At 38.7% G+C, this 23,870-nt stretch overlaps 1 protein-coding gene across 1 annotated transcript; it reads left to right on the top strand.

Annotated features, from left to right (window-relative positions):
* Nucleotides 1–2,171: 2,171 nt before the first annotated feature.
* clic4 (CLIC family member 4) lies at nucleotides 2,172–23,867 on the top strand. The gene is made up of 6 exons (XM_088354543.1): nucleotides 2,172–2,646; nucleotides 14,990–15,099; nucleotides 17,872–17,997; nucleotides 18,114–18,220; nucleotides 20,373–20,554; nucleotides 22,709–23,867. The coding sequence occupies exons 1-6, from the start codon at nucleotides 2,578–2,580 to the stop codon at nucleotides 22,871–22,873; spliced, it is 759 nt and encodes a 252-aa protein (XP_088210669.1). The 5' UTR covers nucleotides 2,172–2,577; the 3' UTR covers nucleotides 22,874–23,867.
* Nucleotides 23,868–23,870: the final 3 nt, after the last annotated feature.

Here is a 23,870-nt window from a genome sequence, read left to right as displayed (position 1 = left end):
CATTAATGTCATGTACTTTAGTATTTTAAAAATACTCCTAAATCGAGAAATTTGAATTTATTTTTCATAACATGAGCTACACCTGGAGGGAGCTGAATTGTCATCTTGCTGCTATGGGTACTCAAAAAGACAAAAACCATAAAAGAAAAAAATGGTTGGTTTCCTTGAGTTTCCATAGTTTGTATTCTTCCTTATGCATTTTAGCACTTGTTTTCTGTTGCACTACACCACGGGTCTTAAACATGGTGCCTGCAGGCATTAGGTAGCCCCCCAAAACCATTTGAGGGGCCCGCTGATTCGCTCTAAAAATGTATCATGGGTCATTGTGATGTTCTAGGAATATTGATTTCCAACTGGCGTGTTTTCTAGAAATGAGATAAAACTGGTAACCCTGCCAGGCAGTAACAAAAAAGTAACGTGAAGTTTCAAAGTTGGCCCCTGCACTACACAATGAAACCACAACTAGTCAAATACCATTGACGGGTGGTGCATTTCACGCCTAGGCCTTCAGTTGGCTGAATCATCCATCCATTATCTGCACCGCTTATCCTTAGTAGGGTTGCGGGGGTACTGGAGCCCATCCCAGCTATCTTAGGGCAGTGGGCAGGGGACACACTGAACTGGTTGCCAGCCAGTTGCATGGCATACAGAGACATGCAACCACTCATTCATACACACCTAGGGACGATTTGGACTGGCGAATTGATCTAATTTGCATGTTTTTGGGATGTGGGAGGAAACTGGTGGTCTCGGAGGAAACCCACGCAAGCACGAGGAGAACATGCAAAGGAAAAACTGAAAAACCTTAGCATAAGGAAAATGAAGAAACCTTGAGAAAGGGACCGGACATGGGTAATCCCTCTTCCAGGCTGCAAAGGATGTTGCATTAACAAACAATACATTTTAAAATAAGATACAAAATAAAGTATAGTATAAAACAAAAATCAAATCAAAAGAATGACCAAGCTACAATTGATATAGAATTAACAAACAATACATGGATATTAACATAAAATATAGATCATCCATAAGCACAGTTTTCTATGCCAGCAGAGTAGGCCTTGCAGGCCCTAGCGGACCTCCACTGAATAATACAAACTGCATACCTGTCAACCTGTACGGTTTTGCAGTACAAAGTACGTTTATTGTGCATTTTAAGTTGTGTACGACGTACGAGAAAATCTGTACGGAAAAACGCAATTTTGTTGATGTTGGGTACCATCCGGTATACACCGACCATCATGAAACGGCAAATCAAGTCAAACAAGTTCGCCGCGGAAGCCTCTATCTCTGTATCGTTTTTTTTTTGTTGCAAACGAAGTGAGCGGTTTGATGTAGTAAAAGGAAGTCTGTCTCTTTAAAGAACCGGCTTTTTCGGCTCAACTCATTAAAGAGAGCCGGCTCTCAAACGGCTCACTTGCTTAAATGTATTATATTACGAATTATTATGTCGTATAAAGAAGTTAAGGAAAAAAGGAAGTATAAAATGAAAAAAGACAGGTTTGCGGTTATCCCTTTAATCAGTATATTACCAACAATAATTTAATAAAGAAAATGAATTAATAACTTGAATAAGAAAATGTATTATTCTACTTAATTATATATACATGTATTTTTTTCCTTCTACAGTGAACGTCCAAGCTACTTAATTTTTGAACTTTTTCTTACAATAAACCTCATTCATGTCGAGCAACTCAGGATCTCTCAACAAAATGTTAATTAAAAATATATTTGATATAAAGAAACACATGTACAATTTAACATGTTAAATTGCATAAAAAACACGTTTGGAAAAAAATGGTGTAAGATTATTTTGTAAGGGAAAATACGACAGTTTGCAAGGGCATGGAGCCGTGGAGGTGGACAGATATGAAACTATCTCCAAGATCATAGTGAATGTCTATTCTGAAACTAGAAATCACTAGTTTGTAACAAAAATTACTCATCAAAAATCAAATCAAAAATTACCGTGAAAGCTGTTTTTTTAATAAAACACCTCTGTACTTCCATTTGAGGAATCTCTGGTTTGTACTGCACCTAATTTGTCTTGGATTGAAAATACACACTTTGTCTCATGATCAAACAAGTTGGCATGATCAAAGAGTGGATAACACAATGGAAAATGCTTAAAATCTCCATCAGGATATCCGGGGCGAACCCACCACAGCCCAGGAATCTCAACTCCGCCTCTCATCCCCTCCCAAACCCGAACCCGCCCACAATTTCAGATTTTACCGCTGTTGGTGACATCACGTTTGGAAAAAATAAAACCCATTTACGGTGCCGAACTGTCCTTGTGGGTTCTGGACTTAACTAGCAAGCGGTGAACTCCAGTGACGTCACCACAGATCCTTTTCTAGTCCTTCGGGGAACATAGAACCGCGTGGCCGACTCCTCCGGTGTCCACTCGGCTTTTGTAGCTTCAGGAGAACTCCGGGAAGGTTTCGCCCAGACAAAGCGCAGCGAGGATTTTTGTGCGGCTATAGCTGAAGAAGAGCGCCGGTTCAAATAGGGCGTGGTAGATTATAACGGAAAAAGTCGCCTTTCCCTACAGCTGAAGTTTAAGTAGCGGTCGCCATGTCCCTGTCGGTACCGCAAAACGGCGTGAAGGCGGACAACGAGCCTGTTATCGAGCTATTTGTCAAGGTAAGTCCTGTGTTACTAAAGTTGTATACTCATAACGGTTTACTGAGTGATACAATCACGAGCTACTCATGAAATATTGGCGTTTTAAACGAGACTAATGCAACATTAGCTGCCGCCATGTGCTGGACCATTTGGATCGCGTTAACGTGTGCCCATGGCGATGTACTTCATTAGCTATTGTCTTCTTCGTGGACCTCGAACATAAATCTCTTTGTTTTATTTACTTTTCAATTCTAATCCTAGTTTTCACTACGAAGACAAGACAATAATGACCATGACTAATAATGTCTACGTTTTTTTATCCTGGGCGGGAAAAGGGGAGACAAAGAGGTGATGAGCTTTTTAGCCCACTAGAAGCTTGGAGTGCTTTGTTGTCTATCGAACAGAGTGGTGCTGCAGTCATTATGTATGGCTTATGTCCAAGACCATAAAAATATATAGTCTTCCATCTTCATTTTATTGTTTATCATGAAGGTTTTGTAACACTTTTTGTTAACCCTGACCTTGCAAGTTGACACCAACTGTCACTCAGGTGTAAACAATGCTCCATATTGATCGTTGGGAAGTATTTCCAACCATCCACCTCCAAAGCCCATGATAAGGCAGTGGTTGGAAACCACTGGGTACCGACCAGTCCGTGGTTCAATTTCTACACACAGAAAGTAAAAATAATTTTCATAATCTGTATTTTTTTTCACCCTCCAAAAACAAGTTTGGGTGCGAGTTATACTAAGGTATTACGGTTGTATGTCACCTTAATTGAGCAATGATTGACCAATGGACAAATATTGTTGACCTCATTTGTTATAACGGGAATCAAAGCCAGATCGGTGGCAGTGAGTGGGGTTTTTTTAAGGGTTATTGGTTATTGTTCTATCTTCGTTATTCATTATCCATTATCGGTCAGTTCATAATACGCTACAAAGCCTAGGAGCCGGGACACTTACTCTCAGCCAAAAGGCCAAGCTAAGGTCCTAGCCCTAAAGCCTTGCTGCGATCATTGCGAATGCACCGTTCCATTTGCGGGAAGTGTTGTCTCTACAGGTATGGGCGAAAGATTTATTCGAAATGGAGAGATCTTATCCACAAGCCTTCTAGGGCTGTAGATGACAAAGGAAATGTCATTAGACATTATCTCATCATCAACTGTTTGAACTCATGGTGCCGCGCTGTACAACTTTTGTAATCGAGCATTAAAGGAAAGAGTTCAGCCCAAAAACACTACAACGTGGTACCGTGAGTAGAAACAGTGTGCCAAGTAGTGATGGCTAAATGAAGCCCCACAAGAGGCAAGTATATGGATAATTTCCTATAATGCCAACAGAACCTTAAAACCACATCTCAAGCTGACAATGAGCAAATGCAGGATAGCTAATATTGGGGTAATGTTATCTAACATTATTGTCTTAGATTTAAAGCCTCGCTGCAGCATTTTGTACCCGCTGCATGCTATTGATGCTAGACTTCGGGAGACCGTAGAGTAGTAAATTACAGTACTCAAGATGGAGTGTAACAATTGCATGAATTATAATCCCAACATCAGACTGGGACAGCATAGGGTGAATTTTTGCAATGTTGCGAAGATGGAAAAAGCTGTTCTAGTAATGTTCTCATAGTGTAACTGGAAGGACAGATTAGGGTCAAATATGACACCTAGATTTTTGACTGGGTTACTCTACATTAGATTTGTCAATGCTCACATCATGCTTTAAGAACAAGTCCCGCTCTTCAAATGGACCAATAATTAACATTTCAGTCTTTTCAGGGTTGAGGCGGCACAAGAAATTAAGTACCGTAAATTCCGGACTATAGAGCGCACCTGATTATAAGCCGCACCCACCACTTTTTGGGCAATTTGCCACTTTTTTTCTTGTACAAGCCGCATGTATGTATAAGCCGCGTGCGCCCACATTAAAACTTGTGACACACAATCACAAGTTTAACCCAGACCAGGCTGTAAGTTCCACGGTTGTGATTTTGTAGTGATTTATTGTTCTATATTCTTTATCAACTATCCATTATCAGTCAATTTATAATTTTCTACAAAGTCAATAAGCAGAGATACTTGCTCCCAGCCAAAGGGCTGAGTCAAGGTCCTAGCCCCTTAGCCTCCTACCAACACAATCCAAAAGTCAATAGCACACAAGGACCACAGTTGGTAGCATAAAAAGAAAATGATACCCGTAATTAACGTATGATGCAGACTTGTAAAGACCGGGTCTCGTTGAAAGTAATCCAAGGAAACAAAATGTATATTTCCAAAGTTAAGGGTGGGGAAAAATCTATATTCACTATTGTCCGCTGCGACAACAGACAGATCTTCCGGTAACTCAGCTTTACCCCAATTCCCATCAGCCCGCGTTTGCTCCGCCCCTTCTTTTTGATTCGTCCGTAGAACACATAACAGAATAAATCTCTAAAATAAATACATTACAAAAATATACAGTTGCAAATACATATTATACATGGTGACACATATTTACGAAGAAAGACGGTACACCGAGAGAGTTTTCAAAGCTTTAATAATAATATAACTTTCATCCCAAACCATGCCTTAGAAAGGTACCAACACGCTAGTGGGATCACGCCCGCAGTGCATCAAACGTGCCTGTTAAAACAAAGCATCCCGTAATTATGAAGTTCACGGAAGATCGTCCTCAACCTCCTCCTGATAACTATCGCCATTAAGGGCGTCTTCCCCATTATCGGAACGCACCTTAACTTTACAGACTATGTTGGGGGCGGCAGTGGCTCAGGAGGTAGAGCGCTCGTCTTGGGATCAAGGGATCCCAGTTCGAATCCCGGCTTGTCCGTGTTACATGTCGAAGTGTCCTTGGGTAAGACACTGAACCCCTAATACCCCCAATAAGCAGGTTAGCGCCTTACATGGCTGCAAGGCCGCTATTGGGAAATGTGGAGCACATTGTAAAGCGCTTTGGGAAGTCATTGACTTGAAAAGCGCTATATAAATGCAGATCATTTTCATTTCATTTTCATTTCATTTATGCCTAGACTTAGAGGTTGCAGCGTTTCTTGGCGTACATATTCTACTGGTCTCAATCTTGCCTTTTAAACTCCAGCGCTGCTGGTGGCCGTTAGAAAAATTTCATAAATTGGCCGCAGGGCTGAACATTTGGGGAAAAAGTCCGTCTTATAGTCCGGAATTTACGGTAATATCTTTTTATCTCAGTGAGTGAGACAGGTCTCCAAATTTCCACAATTTTGTTTGGCAAAGTCCTCCGTTGGAACACAGTTGACTGTCATCTGCATAGCAATCGAAACTGATATCATACTTACACATAATATCACCTAGCAGAAGCATATAAATGCCCAAAAGAAGTATCCTAAACGTTTTTCCCCAAAGTGCCGGCACTGCGGCTGGGTGGTTAGCGCGCAGCCCCACGGTGCAGAGGTTCAGATTCAAGTCCAGCTACTGCAACCTCCCTGTGTGGAGTTTGCATGTTCTCCCCGTGCCTACGTGTGTTTCCTCCGGGCACTCCCGTTTCTTCCCACATTCCAAAAACATGCACATTAGGTTAATTGGCCAGTTCAAATTGTCTCTAGGTGTGAATGGTTGTCTGCCTCTGTGTGCCCTCTGACCAACTGGCAAGTTTTTGAACCCAGTCGGTTTCTTTCTTTTTTTTTTTTTTTTTTGCAGAAATTTTCACCTGCTTTTGGAAAAACTCTCAAGATACAGATGAAGCAAGTTTGTAAAGAATTGGAAGTGCATATTTTTTGTAGTTCCCAGTACTGAAGGGGACTCAAGTCTGGGGTCGTTTGGTTGTTGCTTTTATTTCAAATGACACTCAAAGCTTGTTAAACTTTTCCTGAATCAATCACGTGGTCCACACAATTCACAGGCCTTCAAACTTCACCACATACGTCACCAACACGCACTTTAAACTGCGGTTCATAAACTGCTCATCTGAAATACTTGACACACGCTTCAGGGATTTGCGCTGGGAGCACATCACTAGTGACAAAATAAAACAGAATGCCTTTTCCTATGTTATTTAGTTTCTATTGCTCTATAGTTTACACATATTCGATTTGGGATTATTTGTAATTGTTCTATTTTGGCAGAGCTGCGAGAATATAGCCAAACATTAAATGGCCTGTGTTCAGAAAAGGTAGCTGACCACTAGTGTATCGAACTGAGTAGTGCGGAAGTCATTATGCATGGCTTCTGTTTAAGAGCAGAAAGAACTATTGTTTTCAGCCCTTTGGTCTAATCCTAATATCCGAGTTGAGTAGGACTGAAATTAAAGTTGATATCGCTAACCTGAATTGACCTAAGTAACCAATACCTTGTAGTCTTGTTTAAAGAGCATTGTGCCGAGTTCTAATAAAATAAGAGGAAACCGAATGTACTATTAATCTAATATCCATTAGAACAATATTGGAATTGAACTCCAAACAAGAAGGCTCAAGCCTGAAATTGAACCATTTGAATTTTGCGTCATTTGGATTAACTAGCACCACTGCACCCAAGCTCTTGTTCAAGTAGTAAAATCCTTTGCAACTGCTACCGATGTCCAGTGCTGCTTTTGTTGGGATTAATTAGTAGCAGACCATAGCACGGGCCAAATCATTTGTGACGTTTACATGTTGTCAGTGGTTATCGTTTTTAAAAGGAGACTATTTGTAATATTCATATTTTTGAAAGGCCATGTATGGACTGTACCTGCAATTTATAGATTATGTATAATTGACTCATATTTAACAAGGAATGCATCAATACTAACGAACGGACTGTAAAATTTTCCCTTTCTGGTGAATTAAGGTTTTGTATTCATTCATTTTGTAGATACAATATGATACTCATAAGTTAGATTGATATTTCTAGCGCAGGGGATACACACGAATGTGAGATAAGCTTGTTTACATTAATGCTTGCCAAAGATAAACTATTTATCTTTTTTTTAAATTAATAATCGACTAAACCATTAATTGTCCTTACTTAAAATTCAACATTTTCTGTGTCGTTTGTTTACAACTGTGGGAGTTCTGTTTAATTCTAGCATTAGTAAATTTTGCCTCCAGCTTAAGCCACTCTGATCCCTCATTAGATCCTAGGTGTTATAAATCCATGCAAACCGATATTATACTCCTCCGGTTTAATGCCAAAAGTTCATCACCTTAATGACTATATCTTAGAAATCGAGTTCGTAATTCAAAGGGCTGTGAAGTTTGCTCGTGTGACCATGTCTTTCCTTCTGGCTCTTAGACTTTGCACGCCATGTAGTATGTGAGGCAGGCACTATTTGACTTATCCATCAAAAATGTTGAAAAAAGTTAGATCAGGAATTATAGAAGACCAAGTCCTGTTTCCTAAAACATTGTAGAACACGTGGTTGGATTGAGAACTAAATATTACATTATCATAGGTGAGTGTGTCCTGTTGATCGAAACATCCTCTAAATAAGGCAAATATCAAGCCGTAAAACTTTTTGGCATGAGCTTACTGTTTTTTTCTACACTCAAGGTTCCCAAGAACCAAGAAAGGTTTCTTTTTTTAATGGAAAAATCAATACCAATGAACCAAAGTGATTCTGAAGTTAGCAATACAACGAAAAGAGCATTACAGAATGGTTTGTCGCTCAATAGGACCGGGCTATTTATTTTCTCGTCTTGAATGCTTTTGGAACTTTGACTTCTCGGAAATTGGACGCAATTTTCATTCATTGTTGTACATCAAAAGGGAGCTGTTTTTCTAAATGTTTGCAAGACTAGGGGAGGAAAAGAAGCTTTGTCATTGGTTGCGGTGTAACCTAAACACATTCTCTCTTTTGTGAAAACTCAATCTGGGAAGTCGACTACAAAACAAATGACCTTGCTTTGTAGTGGTGTTTTGATTTTTATCTCAAGCAGTTATGTTCATATCATGGTGTGGTCAGGTTCAATTAAAGACTTATTATCCATTGTTTGCAGTAACTTTGTTATATCTGACTTTATATTAGTAAACCACTTTAGTGGACATAAAATATTTTTCACATGATCTAGCCTGCTCATGTTTCATGTACTTTATTTTTTGAAGATGCAACTACACTTTTACAGAGTTGATCACCTTTCAGTGACTAAAAAGCAAAAATTTACCCATGTCCAGCAATGAGGATATTTTAGTTTTAAAGCAACAATATGGGGAACAGAAGCACAATATTACCTATATATTAAAGAAGCAAGAAAAAAGTCCTCCCATATCTTCTGTCGTTGCATGTATACGTTTTGGCAGGAAAAAAATGGGTGCATATTTAAGTCTTAAAAGACATAGAATTCCATCCATTATCTGCACCGCTTTCGAGTGACATGGCTGCTTTCTGGTGTCCCATTCTGGAGGGACCAAAGCATGACCAACTTAGGTGCCGAGGTGCCTAACTTGTTTGGGCAATTGGGTTGGCCATGGTCTAAACATTTTTGTGTGTGTTTTTTTGCTATTTTTTCCCTTTTATTTTCTTTGCTGGTCTATGTGTTTGTCTTGCTGTCGGTCACCCCTCTTGAGGGATATTACCAAGGTAGATAGATGGATAGATCTGTATTTAGTATGTATTTATTATTATTAAGCCAGTATCAACCATCAACATTATATCTACCGGAAATCATTTTGTCACGCGAAGCTATCCACGTGACTCGTCGCCTTCGATAGGCGCCGGGTTTTTAGACCCAACTGCTGTATTGGGAGTCATTAGGTGACCAAACCCCCCAATTCCAACCCTTAATGCCGAGCGCCAAGTAGGGAGGCAATGGGTACCAATGTTGTAAGTCTTAGGTATGACTCGGCCGAGGCTTGAACCAGCGACCTCCCAGTCTCGGAGCGGGCGGCCTACCATCTAAGCTACCGAGCTGCACTGCTTATCCTCAGTAATGTCGCAGGAGTGCTGGAGCCCATCCCCAGCCATCTTCGGGCTGTAGGCAGGGGACACCCTGAACTGGTTGCCAGCCAGTTGCAAGGCACACAGAGACAGACAACTCACCCGCTCATTCACACCTTGGGACAATTTGGACCGGCCAATAGACCTGACATGCATGTTTTTGGAATGTGGGAGGAAACCGGAGTGCTCGGAGGAAGCCCACAAAAGGACGGGGAGAACATGCAAACTCAACACAGGAAGGGTCGATCTCATGACCTCAGAACTGTGCCGCACACGCGCTAACCACTGTGCCTCCCTGCTGCCCGGCATTGTATTTAATGTATTGTATTTAATTGGCATTAAATTGTCTGAAATCTATTTTTCCAATGTCTTAAAAATGTGAGCACAACAATATTATCTATATGCGTATGAACTAAAAAAATTGGTAACATTTATCAATTGTCTTTTTGAATAATTCACTGATTTGCTTTTGTGGCAACGTCGCGTGACCACAAAAACAGAACTATCAAAACGGTGATGTGGCATCAGTCAGGCCTTTGAGAGCAGACGCATGTCTTCTACCTACAATACAAATTACAACTTTGGAAAGCGACTTATACTTAGGATCATGGAAAAGTGTAAATGTAATGAAGTGGCTGTCCGAAAATCGGTTCCAGGTAATGTGTACGAGGCACGATGTATTGTGTGCAAGAACTTTTTGTTTTTTTGTCTTATTTTTTCCAAATGTATTTTTTTGTTGATTTGGTCTTAATTTGAAATTCTAAATGCATTAAAACATTTTAAAGTCTTGAATTTAACTTGCCTTAGCTGTAGGAACCCTGTTACAGTTGTGCAAAGAAAGTGTCGAAATAAGCGTGATTGGAGTATATGTCTCGTAACGACCTGATTTTATTATGATTAATGGAAATTTTGCTTATAATGCTTTCCTTCTTTGGGGAATCATTTATAATTTGAGCAAAACGGTAATTGACAATCTGATGGATTTATTAATAAATAAAAAATACTGGGTAATTTAAAAAGAAAAAAGGGCACTAGCCCAAATGAACGGTATCTCATTTTCAAATTTTTGTTAAAGGGGTTTGCACTGCAGATTTTTTCATGTACAAATCCACATGCAATAACTCACTAACATGATTAAAAAATGCAAATAGTGGGGACTTCTGATAAACGCATATAGATAAAAATTGTGGTTTGTTGGTCAAACAACATCATATTGAGTCATTCAAATATTTGTGTAAACATTTGGAACAAATGTCTTGCTGTCTAAAGGAAAACTTGAACCACCTAAAACATTCTGTTGAAATGGGCAATAAGTCAAACAAAAGGCTTGTTTTGTGAGTGACTGTTTGCCTGATGCGTGCTTTGATGTTGATAATTGTATATTGTTTGGTTTTGCAGTTACATAAACATACTCTTAAATATGTACTGTACAGTGCATCACAGGACAAAAACGTGATCAGAAGTTATGTTGATTTTGTTTTATTTTTCTATTATTTTCAAATTATTCTTTGTTTTTATTAGTGCATCATTTAAAGTATTGCTGTAAAGGTTTTGTCCAGGCACATCCATGCTGAGCCTCTGTAGAAGTACCATTGTTGGGTCTCTGGCAATCTTTCCTCTGCCAGCACACTAGTGCTGTGTCTGATGAGAAGTTGAGAGGTTTCCATTGAGTGATGTAAGCGTGAGTCACAGCTGTGTCATGGGATGTTTTGGTACGGCTATGATCCAGGAGGATCTGACTTTTAGGACGACTCATCTCCCTGGCTTTGTTAAACTTGGGAAATAATTAGTCAGGCACCCACAATTCAGATAGCAGACTACTGCACTTAATGATTTGGACTGCTGCAACTGGAAATACTTATACAGGAGTTGATGATATTTTCTGCATTTAAATGCAGTATATTTGCGTATATGCGTATATTTTTTAATGAAATTTTATTTTTCTTATTTGTATATCCCTTAATTGCAATGAGTCTCAAAGGGCTGCATAGACTATTGCAAACTACTGACTATTATTACACCATCCGTTGATCTAAAACCTACACGAGGGCAAGGAAAAACTCCGTAAACCTCAGCATAAGGAAAATGAAGAAACTTTGGTAATCCCTCTTTCAGGATGACCAGGCTGCAATGGATGTTGCATTAATAAACAATACAGATATTGTCAACATGAAATATAGGTAATTCGCATGCTATAGAATATGTGTGTTTTAAGCCTAGACTCAAACAGTTCCACTGAGTTGGCAGATCGATTCTCAGAAGTTAGAGCATTCCAGCACCGGGGCCCAAACGGAGAACCCTTAGTGATAACTATTTCTTAAGCTACCACTTCTGTCTTACACAAATTTCAAACAAAACATTAGCAGTAGCATGCATGACAGACCAGTAAATGGAAAAAGGTTTTGCTAAGCAGTTGCCAAAATTGCGCCAATCCCAAATCAAATCTGCTGTGTGTCGTAACTCAGAGGAGAGCGGCCGCTTTGTGCCTTGTCATCTCCTTATTCGGTCAAAATGTGACCTCATCTTGTCGAGCGGTCCACCCTTTTTTAGAATATAAGTTGTGTCGGGTGGGGTGAGCACGGGTAGCAGTTACTAAATTTAGATGTGAGCTCAAACAGGCTGGTCTGTGCCCGGGCTAAAAAGGAATCATTGTCCCAGACTGCTAACTCATGACACATTGTAGTACTTTAAGATAATGATGTCTTAATGGTAATCTCCTAAATTTATTGTACTGAAGTGTCTATAAAGAGCTGTTATAGCAGGTGAAATGTGGCAAGGATTTTACTCCTCTCTAGGATTACACTTCAAAAAGACTTAAACATGCAGAGTTAGAGGTACAACAGATGATCCAACACTGAAAGACTGTTATTCTTTTATGGACTCAAGAGTTTATTTCACCTAGAAATATTTCTGCTATAGATCATGTCAAATACACAATTTGCTCAACTGACTGAATAAGCTCATAGTATACTAGTAAGCTATGCTCTAACTTCAGCATGACTGTCATCCGGCAGCTTTATGCATTTTCTTGATGCTATTTAAACAAACCGTGTTTGTATTAAATACGTCTCAGTTTGAAATAGTGAGGCTGTAACAGTGACTGTGCATATTTACCATCAATCTATGAATAAGATGATCAACAATACTGAGAGTATTTTTCCTGAAAGACAATAAAAATAAAGTTTTTACTTTTAAGGAGTATTGCTTTTAATGAGGGCGCCCAATAAAGCTTTACTCCCATATTTTATTTGGAAGTACAATTAGGCTCCCCCTCAACAAGACAGTGTTGCTGCCAGTTTCTAACTGGTGACGTGCCGAATGCTACAAACAAAAAGTGCTTTGTGTGGTTCTGTGAACGCTCTGCAGCCTCTGTCTGAATCGCATGCTTTTTTAATTTACTAGAGAAGCTGGAAAAATAATAATGGAGTAATCTTTATTTTTTGTTTGAGCTAATATTAATTCAAATTTAACCTGCTCTTAGCTCTGTAGTTCAACTGTTCTTGATGAAAGCACAACTTGGGAAATTTAACCCTAACAATAGTATCACCACTCAAAGTAAACAAGCATCATACTCATTAATTTGAGAAACTGGACATTACCAAAATAGTTTCTCCCTTCTCATCTTCGATGAAAACCCCCAACAACCCAACAGAGGGGCCTTGGATAAGAGCGATGGGATTCTAAAGAAAAAAACACTGACTGAGCAGAGTGCCAAAGAATCCTGCCTCAATTCTGTATTCCTGCTTTTTTGTTAAGTCCTTCGAAAAGGACCATTTTATTATCTGTAATGCACCCACACCTTTTGTCCTGTAATCTTCCCACTCTCTAAATAATTTTGAACTCCCATTGCCTTGTGGAGAAATTGTGAAGCATTCTGCGGCTGTAAAATGGAAACCAGCAGATGAAAAAGTCATCCCACTATTTGTAACACAGAAGAACAGTAGATAGCCTGTTCATACCAAAAACAAGCCTACCTTATTATATATTTTATTAATTTTTTGCAATAAAAACAAACAAACGCTCTTCCAGTTATTATCCAGTGTCTTTAGACTTGTAGTTTTATGTAAGCGGTTCAATATACATACAATTCAATTTGTTTTTACTTTTGCTTTAGGTATTGACCTTTGCCTTTTGTTATACACAGGGATCAGAATTTTCCGCGGATCCGCGGATTTCCGCTGTTTTTGAACCCCAAAGGCATTCCGACTTTTTCACTTTTTCTCTTGCGTAGCAAACAAATTCAAAATCCGACTGTCTCACTCTTTCCTTGATTGCTCTGGCGCACCCTGGCGGCCGTTAGAAAAATTGGCCGCATTGTCGCACAAGCTGCAGGGACTGAACTGCATTTGAACTTATCTTGCAGTATTTACAAAAAAATCAGTTATGTGGGAAAATTATTTTAATCTTCTAAAAATGTTACTTAAATGATAAATATAAGCATGGTTTTGGACAAGTAAATTGCCTAAAACCCAGGTTTTGGGGGGGGGGGGGGTGCTCCGCCCTGGTTTATTCCTGGATGCTGGCTATTTCAGCTGAAAATGAAAATCTCCATTCTGATCCCTGTATACAGAAACTGAACTTTGTTAAAACTACTTAAGTTGATCTTTATATAATTACATAAACCATTTTATGTAACAGACAACGAATCGATTATCAAGTTAATTAGGAACTAGTTTTTTTTTTTTTTTTTTAATTAATAGATCCTCAGGATTAGAAACTCCCAGATTGAAATGGAATCTTTTTACATTAAACATGTTTTTGGGGGGTTTCTGTTGTACAAAACACTTTTTTGGGGGATTTAATACAAACCATAGGTTTCATTTGTACCAGTACCAAAATGTATTAGTCATAGTTTGGTAAATATCATTAATATATTGGGCAGAGCTAATGTATGGGTGCACTTTTTTTCTTTTTCTTTTTTTAATTGAATTGTTCTTGACAGTTTTTTTAGTTTATCTAATTAATCTCCAAAATAACCTACACATTTGATTGAAATAATCTTTTTTTTGTTACAGCCCAAACTTAATCTCAGTACCATTGTACGCTCTTGTGCAGTCTAGAAGTAGAAGAAATATGAAGCGATCCTGGCCTGAGTCACTTTAGATGTTTCCGCGTACTCTGGAAAGTAGTTCTCCAGATAAATGGATTCAAAGTGTAATCAAGCATAAGAGAAGCCAGTCGGTCAGGTCGACTGTTTAGTCCTTGTTTTTCCCATAACTCTCACCGAGCAAGCCATGTGTAAAAGAAGTGATTGTAACGGACATTGAAAGCTTACAACACCAACAAACAAATTATTAGTTTTTTTTGCAACAATCAATGGATGTTGTTTGATTTCGAAAACATGCATCAGTGATGTTCAATAGTATGCTGCTTACTTGATAATGTGTTGAAATGGTGGCAGAGATGGTTGCAGTGGCTATCATTTTTGGGGAATAAAGACATTGCTGATTTCAAATTTGTTTGTTTTTCTGCAGGCAGGAAGTGATGGTGAGAGCATCGGAAACTGTCCTTTCTCTCAGCGGCTTTTTATGATCCTGTGGCTCAAAGGCGTTGTCTTCAACGTCACCACTGTAGACCTCAAGAGGTACTCACATTTTCATCATTCGCGCCTGAAGATCATGATTTCATTACCATGGTCACTCTCAAGATTTTTGCTTGCGACCTCCAAAAAGTTTTTGTTTATTCTTTTTTCAAACTGGTCCAATAATCTTATTGAATTCACTCGATGTGTTTATGTAGTACAGTCATACTAAATGGAGTTGTGTAACACTTAGATACAGCACCACCCCTTACACCCTAACTGTCTCCCCTCTGTTTATTTGGTTTTCCCATGACCCATTCCCAGGCAGAAGAAAGTTCGAGAAAATGTACTGGTTTGAGGCTGCAGACTGCACACACATCCTGCCTTTTGGCTAGGCAACATGTTATTTATCATCACAGAGATAAAAATATGGTGCAATGCTGACTTTATTCCTTTCTCTGCAAGCTCCAAAGCATCACTATAATTGACAATCTTTAACCAACAAAAGAAGTTTCCTTTAGATTGATTAATTTAAAATCAACAGCATTTTTTTCTTTTTACCAAGCCACACAATTCAATTGGCAGACTATTTTCAGCCATAGTCAATTGGACATCTGTTCTCTATTAACAAACTTCCTTGTGCGTGTTAAACTCTCATTCATGGTGGCTCCCATTTTATATCAATGGCTTTGTTGCAGTTATTTCCACACTTGTGCGCCCCTTTTTTTAAGACACAGGATTTTTTCCCCACCATAACTGAAAGGTGTAAAAGTGTGTATGCTCAATTTCTGAATTGATAGCTAACTGATCAGGTTTGAGCTTTTGTGTTCTCAAAATCACAAGATGCTGCAAAACAAGGAATCTGAAGAAATTAGTACATTTTGATCCAAGTCTAAAAGAATGTTTTCACTGAGATGACATTTGTTAAGTCAAATATTTAGTATAAGTAATGCATATCTGTGATTCTGTGGCTGGTTGTTATCCGCTGCTCAGTGATATCATTTTCCAAGGGTGCCACTTCCTCTTTGCATGCCTTAGGCTTGATGGCGTTTCCTGATTTTGTCGTCTAGAATTCCTCCTCACAAAAATGCCTGTTTCTTGGAACTTATGGCAACACATTTTCAGCTGATTTAATGTTTGGTTTGTTTTCTTTGGTCTATGTTTCAGATTATGTTGAAACATCATAAGTAGCAAAGCATTAAGAGAGTGTTTTTTAGTTTGCGATTCATAGGGCTCTCCAGGTTGTAGGTCCCATTCATTTTGTGAAGCATACTATGATGTCATTCAATAAATACGATTGATTCTTCATTAAAGGACTTCTGACACAGACAGAAGCTTGCGTTTCAAATAAATAAATCAATAATGTACTCTCACAGCAGTGTACACACTTTAGCCATGTAAAAAAAAGAATATAATCACATGGAAAAGGATATAAAACAACAGGTTAAACGTAAGCTTCTATCAGTATTATAACTCTTTATTCTGAAGAATTCCCATTTATTGAATGACCCTCATATGTTAGCTTATTTAATCTATTTCAAGTATACCTTATGTTTTCTAATGAATAATTTAACTTGATTTTACTTGCTTTTATTTGTGTTCCAAGTGTGGAAGAGTAGATCATCCAAACAGAAACAAAACCTAAGCTTGAACGTCACTCTATTATTTTCTGGTTGCGTGTTTACCATGGCTAATTCTAGGGCTGGTCAATAAATTGAGTTCATTCGAATAATTCATCATTTTAAAAATCAACATTTTGGAAATTTGATCAATCGTGAAATGAAGATGGGACTTTTTAAGGGTTTAATTTGAATTAGTTAACGTTCATCCTGAATATAAAGCGGTGCTCTTAACTAGTTGAAAGTTGCATTAAAGTAGGATAGTACCAAACAATGAGTATTTTATTTCTTTGAGGGTTGACTCGGTAACAAAACTGATTTAAAATCGGATTCTCAACTGACCAATTTGCCTGGTATGTATTCGGTAAATATTTGTCGGAAGGTTTCATTGTTTGAAATGGATATAAATCAGAAAAGTCCAGACTAAAAGATTTAATCATCAAAATTTAATGTTTTTTTGCAAAATTGCCCAGCTCTAACTAATGTTAAATATTGGTTAACAGTGCTGTAAAGGTCATTGCACTCACAATCATCAAACCTTTTTTTTTTTTTCTCAACCGTGACACCTATTGGAAGCTGCAATTTTACCTTAAGAAGATGCCCAGGTGTCATTATGTTACACTAGAAATGTCATGCCATTAAAGTTTAGTGTTAAGTGGGTCTAACCTGTGACTTTTTTAAAACTTCTGAACCTTGGCAATAGGAATTACTTGTTGTCTATGAGCATCGAAGACTCTTGCTAGTGATGAAATGTGAATGAGTATGCCCACACAAAGATGACGAAATGAAAAGCTTTCATCCATAATCCGTCATACCTTTTCATTTAATATGTAGTTTATTGTATATGAAATGCGTTATTGAATGCTGATGACCACAAAGTCATCTGTGTACACAATAACCGTCTAACAGGTGTTTTTTTTGCATGTCATTGCCACCTGCCAACAGGGACATCTGGCTTGAAATGCAAATACCGGTTTGAAGGCCACAGACTGAGAGTAGGGAACACATAGACCCAAACATTCCCGATCAGAGCAGACACAAACTCTGTTTTTAGTCTTAATTTTGTCACTCTAATGAACCTCTTTGTAAAATTTGTGAGAATGTATCTATTGTACCTCAGTTTTTTTATTGCTGAATGCAAGGATTAGGACTCGAACGGTGAATTATGTAACTTGGTCCAGTATTTCCATTTAAAAAAAAATTCCATGTCCTGCAGGAAGCCTGCAGATCTGCAGAATCTTGCCCCGGGTACGCATCCTCCCTTTGTCACCTTCAATGGGGAAGTCAAAACAGACGTCAACAAGATTGAAGAGTTTCTTGAAGATGTCCTCTGCCCACCCAAGTGAGCAGTCTTTCCTTTATGGTTTCAGTTCACATGATTTTGTTTATGGCTGCTGTGTGCCCTTGTGTCACTTTACAGGGAAAGGGCTTATTTTATTGTCTGTGTTTCATATGCAGGTACCTTAAACTTGGTGCAAGGCACCCTGAGTCAAACACAGCTGGCATGGATATCTTTGCAAAGTTTTCAGCCTTCATTAAAAACTCAAAACCAGATGCAAATGAAGGTAAGAATCACCTTTCACACATACATATGTGAGAGTGACATTTATAACAGTGTGTGTTCTGCTTCTTTAGTCTAGTTCGCAACAATCAACGTACAGTAAATGGAGTCCTTTAGTGAATCTAAACCCAATTTTCTTTTTCTTCATATTGCAGAGCCAACAGTATACATGAATGCACACACAATGCAGTCAAAAAGCGTTCAGTTTCAGAGGCTCTTATGGTTGCTGAGCAACCACTTACTCTTATTGGAGGCTTACCGGCATGACCAAAAACGACACCTGAGCCCTTGTTCTTTTTTTTCTCTCATGTTCCTAACCTGGTAGAGCTTGATGAAAGAATTAGCTGAACTCATTTTTCACCAATTCAGCCACACTGAAACCATCTTAAAATGGTTACGTAGCCATGTGTATATTTAATACGTAATGTTTTGACTGAAATATTCTCTATCATATTATTGGAATGTTGACTATTGTTACAAATGCCATTATCAGGCCCCGTTTGTTTGGCATGTTCTCCGCCCTGGGAACATATTGAGCCATAAACTGAAAGCTTGTGCAAACAGTTGAGTTCTAAATCATATCTTTCATTTATAACTGACCTTTAACTCATTCACTGGAGGACATTTCAGGAAAAAATGACCAATTTTGAGCCCTACATAATATTATATACACCAATAACATATGAGCAGGATATACCAAAGAATGCACTACTGTACAACCAATCCTAACAGATCTCTTTGATTTTTTGACCAGTAATAGAAAAAAGGTAGGTTCCACAAAATGATACAGTTCTTCCCACGGACCTCAGACTATTAAATGGCATCGGGGTCTGATATTAATTTATCTCTTATGCATCTTTTAAAGTGACTGTGTATTATTTAGTGCCTCCTGGTGGTAAGAAAATCTCAATTAATTTAAAAAAAAAAAAAAACGATAAATAAGCAGACATACATGAACTATCATATAGATGGTTGGTTGGATCCCTTAACCACTAGGATGGTAGGGGCACCATTTTTATATCCAGGCCAACATATGTTTGCACCGGGTCTTGAACGTTCATTTTTTTAAAAACACAAAGGATGAGAAATTACAATTTATTTTACATAATATTAGCATCACAGAAAGGGACCTGGCCGAATTGTCCGGCATCTTGATGTACGGATACCCATAAACCTCAACAAGGCTGGGCAATAAAATGAGATGTAAATGATATGTTTTAGTAACTAACCATTCGTGTTTTGTAATCTCATTGTTCTTTTTAGTACTGTAAAAATCAGACTATAAGGCGCACCTGATTTTAAGCCGCACACAGTACATTAAAAAACAACCAAATTTTGTACACACATAAGCCGCACCTAACTATAAGCCGAAAGTGCCCACATTGAAACATGAGATACTTACAAAGAAAGACGGTGCACCGAAAGAGTAATATTCTGTACCTTAACCCCTTAATGTTCCGACAGCCCGCCAGTGGGCGGCTGGATTTTTGATAAACAAATTTGTGTCTGTACCCTGTCACCAGTCACGCTCATCAAAGAAACATGACATTTAGTCTGAAACAAGATACCCAAAAACTATAAAACCGGTGAACCCACCACATGTCTCACTCTTCCCCTTACTGCCTGGGCACCCTTAGTGGCCGTTAGAAAAAATGCATAAGCCGCAGGGTTTAAAGTTGGCGAAAAAATTAGCAGTTTATAGTCCGAATTTTACGGTACTCCTTTTCAGGTTTTACTCCACCATACTGTGACATTTAGTGGTCAGCGTGGTTTTAAAGTCTGAAATGTAACAGTTGAGTTTGGGCATAATTTAATGCTCTGCCAACAGTCCTTATTTAGAAAATATACTCACTTAGTTGTTAGTTGTTGAGTTAATCTAGTCTTTTTGAGCAGCGTTTTGTATTTGTACTTGATTTAGTCCCAAAAATTCAGGTTGCAACATGTACTGTGAATTTGATTTGATGTTTGTCCATACGCAAGATTTCATCTGGATTCTAAAATATTTTACTATCATTTCAACACTAACTAAAGCATAAAGGGCAACCAACATATGGAACGTGTTTGAATGTCAATGAAATGCTGCCCCCGCGTGGCTGGTGGAGAGTGCTTCATGGAGAACGTATTGAGTCATTTAAATTCCTTATGCTCCTTTGCAGCTCTCGAGCGCGGGCTGCTAAAAACATTGCAGAAGTTGGATGAATACCTTCGCTCACCTTTGCCTGATGAGATTGATCATAACAGCATTGAAGACATCAAGGTTTCCACCCGCAAATTCTTGGACGGCGAAGAAATGACCCTGGCTGACTGCAATTTGCTGCCAAAGCTGCACATTGTCAAGGTACCACCTGTGCTAAATAGCTACCAAATTTCTGCACTGTAAGGCGCACAGGAATATAAGGCGTACCCCTCAAATGATCTTCTATGATTTTTGTTTTTCATATTAGGCATTTCGGAAACATAAGACGCATGGAATTAAGTAAGGGCTAGGGTTGCACTGAAAATAAAGAACCGTATTGTGCATTGATTGATCAGTCCGAATATATCACTAATCCCAATTGCATTACTTTCGATGCTACAGGAATCCATTCCGCATCACTGCAAGGAGCGCGCCGGTTCCTATCCACTAGACCAGGGGTCGGGAACCTATGGCTCGCGAGCCATATATGGCTCTTTCTATGAGTATCTGTGGCTAAGAGACAAATTTGATTGCATGCAAAATTTCTCCATCTTGCTTAAAACTTGAGTTGTCTATCCTATTCTGATACACGCAAAGCCAAACAAAGCTAAATAACATGATATTACTTTGCAGTATATATAGGGCACGTTTTTCACTACAATTTACAGTCAAGGTGTCACACAAAAATAGGGGGAAAAAAAACTCGTTTTGGTTGTACAACGCTAAAGAATCCTTTATATAAAAGTTCACTATATAATCTGTGTTCAGTGTTCAGATACCTTCTGATGAATCCACAGAACTGTAAATACGCCAAAACACCGGAAGAGAACTTAGTCATTTGATTGGGTGAGTGGGAAGGATGGGTGGAGCTATGCAAAAAGTGCAAGCACTCCCTCCCATCTCTCGCCCTACGCTGTCTGCGCCAAAAGTGAGCTCATCAGGCTCCCCATTTGCAGAATGTCGTGACGTTTTTACACAATAACTGCTTGCATCTGGTTTTGAAACCAATATATATGAAAAAAAGGGTCAAAAGGAGTTTAACCGATCTTGAGTAATTGCAAGAAAGAGACAAGTTTAAAGTGGTATGTTTGTTGATTTTGGGACAGGGGCTCTGGCATTATTCTCTTTTCATAATTTTTATCAAATCATCAAAAATAAATGTGCTGAAGACTAAGCTTTTGTCTGGGGCGCGGGTTTAGCAATTTAGTAAATTTGTCTCATAATATATGGCGTGGCTCTTTCCCAAAATAAAATTAATATTTTTTGCTTTTATGGCTCTTTGAGTCAAAAAGGTTCCCGACCCCTGCACTAGACCAATAGTGATAAGACACATGAAAAGGCATTAGGTTTTCTTAAAATCACTGTTTTGTTTCCATCCATCCATTATCTGCACCGCTTATCCTCAGTAGGGCCGCGGGGGTGCTGGAGAATATTGTCAGACATTAAACCAGTCAGTGGCACAGAAAAGGTTGGGGACCACTGCAATACATTATTGCAAGGCCTTTTACAATGCGCACGAAAGTATGAACTGATTGATGAGAAATGCATCGCAGGAAGTACTTCTGTCGTTCTAAACTGAATGAAGAGATATGCATCGTTGGAAGTAATTATGTTTTATATATATATATATATATATATATATATATGACACGGTTTCAAAATGTTTGCCACTCACAATGCTTAGTTTGAGTTGATAAGCAGTGGAACAAACTGTTTTCTCATTTCTCGAACAAATCTGGCACTGTGACTTAAATACGTTAATAAATGAGATGAGACCTAATGCCTTTTCATGTGTTTTTGTATCCCAAAAGGTCTAGTGAATAGGATATGAAGCTTTGTCATCCGTAAGATTCTAAGAGCGTCGGCACGTGTTGGTTGAGATGGAATAAGAGCTTGCTCTGTCCACTCCACGCATCGGCCCGGTATTGCAGTACCGCCGGGAACGGTGCATTCGCAATGATTGCAGCAAGGCTTTAAGGCTTGGACCTTTAACCCTTAAAAAATCAATTGGCTCCCTGCTGGTTAGGATTTGGTGCTCTCACCATTTCTATCTGGTTTGATCCCTGTTGCCACTATTGCTATGTAATTGTGGCCAGCAATTTATTGACTGATCAATAACTGCACTCACACAGTAAAGGATTTCCATAAGGCGCACGGGATTTTTAGGCACACAATTTTTCCAATTTAGGTTTTGAGCGCGCCTTATATTCTGGAAAATACTGTAATTCAGGAGGTAAAAATATTTTAATATTGAAAGAAAAGCCCTGCAACATCCTACTGACTTTTATTTCATTTACTGTTCTGTCGTTCCTTCAGGTGGTGGCCAAAAAATACCGAGGTTTTGACATCCCCAAGGAGATGACGGCCATATGGAAGTACCTGAACAACGCTTACACAAGAGAGGAGTTCACCAACACTTGCCCGAGTGAAAAGGAGATAGAGATCGCATACGCAGATGTAGCCAAGAGGCTTGTCAAATAAGCTCACCCTTCTTTATCCTTCCGCTCTTTACACCGCTACACGCCCACACAGCACATGGAACTGGAGTGCTAACTCATGAGAAAGTCATCTTGACACATTGTAGTTCATTTATTGAATGGTTTCATTAAACATGAACTTTTGTTTTGGTGATGAATTGCGAGGCAAGATTAGGATCCTCTTCATACAATAAGTGACCTTCTCTACAACAACCATGATTGTCTGTATAGTAGCAAAAATTGAGTCTTCAAGCATGTGAACAGTGTTTTATCTTTCAGTGTTTTCGACCAAAACTAATCTGGTAAATCAGGTCTTGTAAAGCCATCTGGTAGCCAAATAGATGAAAACATTTTGTAGCTCTGCAGGCAAGTCCTCTCAGTAACTGTAACAACATGGTAGTTTTATCTGTGTAGCCCGCACATCGATGCTCTCTAATGCCTTTTATGAGTCACCACATTGTCGCCGAGAGAAAATGTCCACGGAAACAGCAACCACCAAAAATGACAACAGGTTTTTTAAGGCAGTGTTTGTTTTCTGCAGTCAATGGCGAAGGGGCACCGTCTCTGGATGTGAACTCCCGCCAACAAGCAAAACGGATGTAAAGACACTGACCTGCGGCTATCTTCTTGGATCGTCGCTCAGTGTGTTAATTCAAAAAGTAGTGAATGTATTGATGATTTCAGTAGCTCCATAGTGCAAAAATGCAAAACATTTTTCAACATTTTCATATATGTTAGGATACATTTTTGTTTGACGGAATTGTAAATATTTGTTTGCTTTGATTTCATAGTGTAAATTTTTATACAAAGCAAAACAGCGTCTGAAGAAACGGACCTTTTCATACCCTCTCAGATCAAACTTTTAGATGAGCTTTCATCTTTTTGCCTTACTTGTCTTTGCCAGAACATTATTTTAGATATTCAACATTTCACTATGATGATACCAGTGATCTGTTTTATTTTCCAAACTCCAAATTCAAATAAATGAGTTATTGGCAGTG

This window comes from Urocampus carinirostris, chromosome 15, assembly GCF_059441175.1.
Source record: "Urocampus carinirostris isolate Australia breed hairy pipefish chromosome 15, RoL_Ucar_1.0, whole genome shotgun sequence".
NCBI classification, from domain to species: domain Eukaryota; kingdom Metazoa; phylum Chordata; class Actinopteri; order Syngnathiformes; family Syngnathidae; genus Urocampus; species Urocampus carinirostris.
Note: the sequence above shows the minus strand (reverse complement) of the source record. Positions and strands in the feature narration are given on the sequence as shown.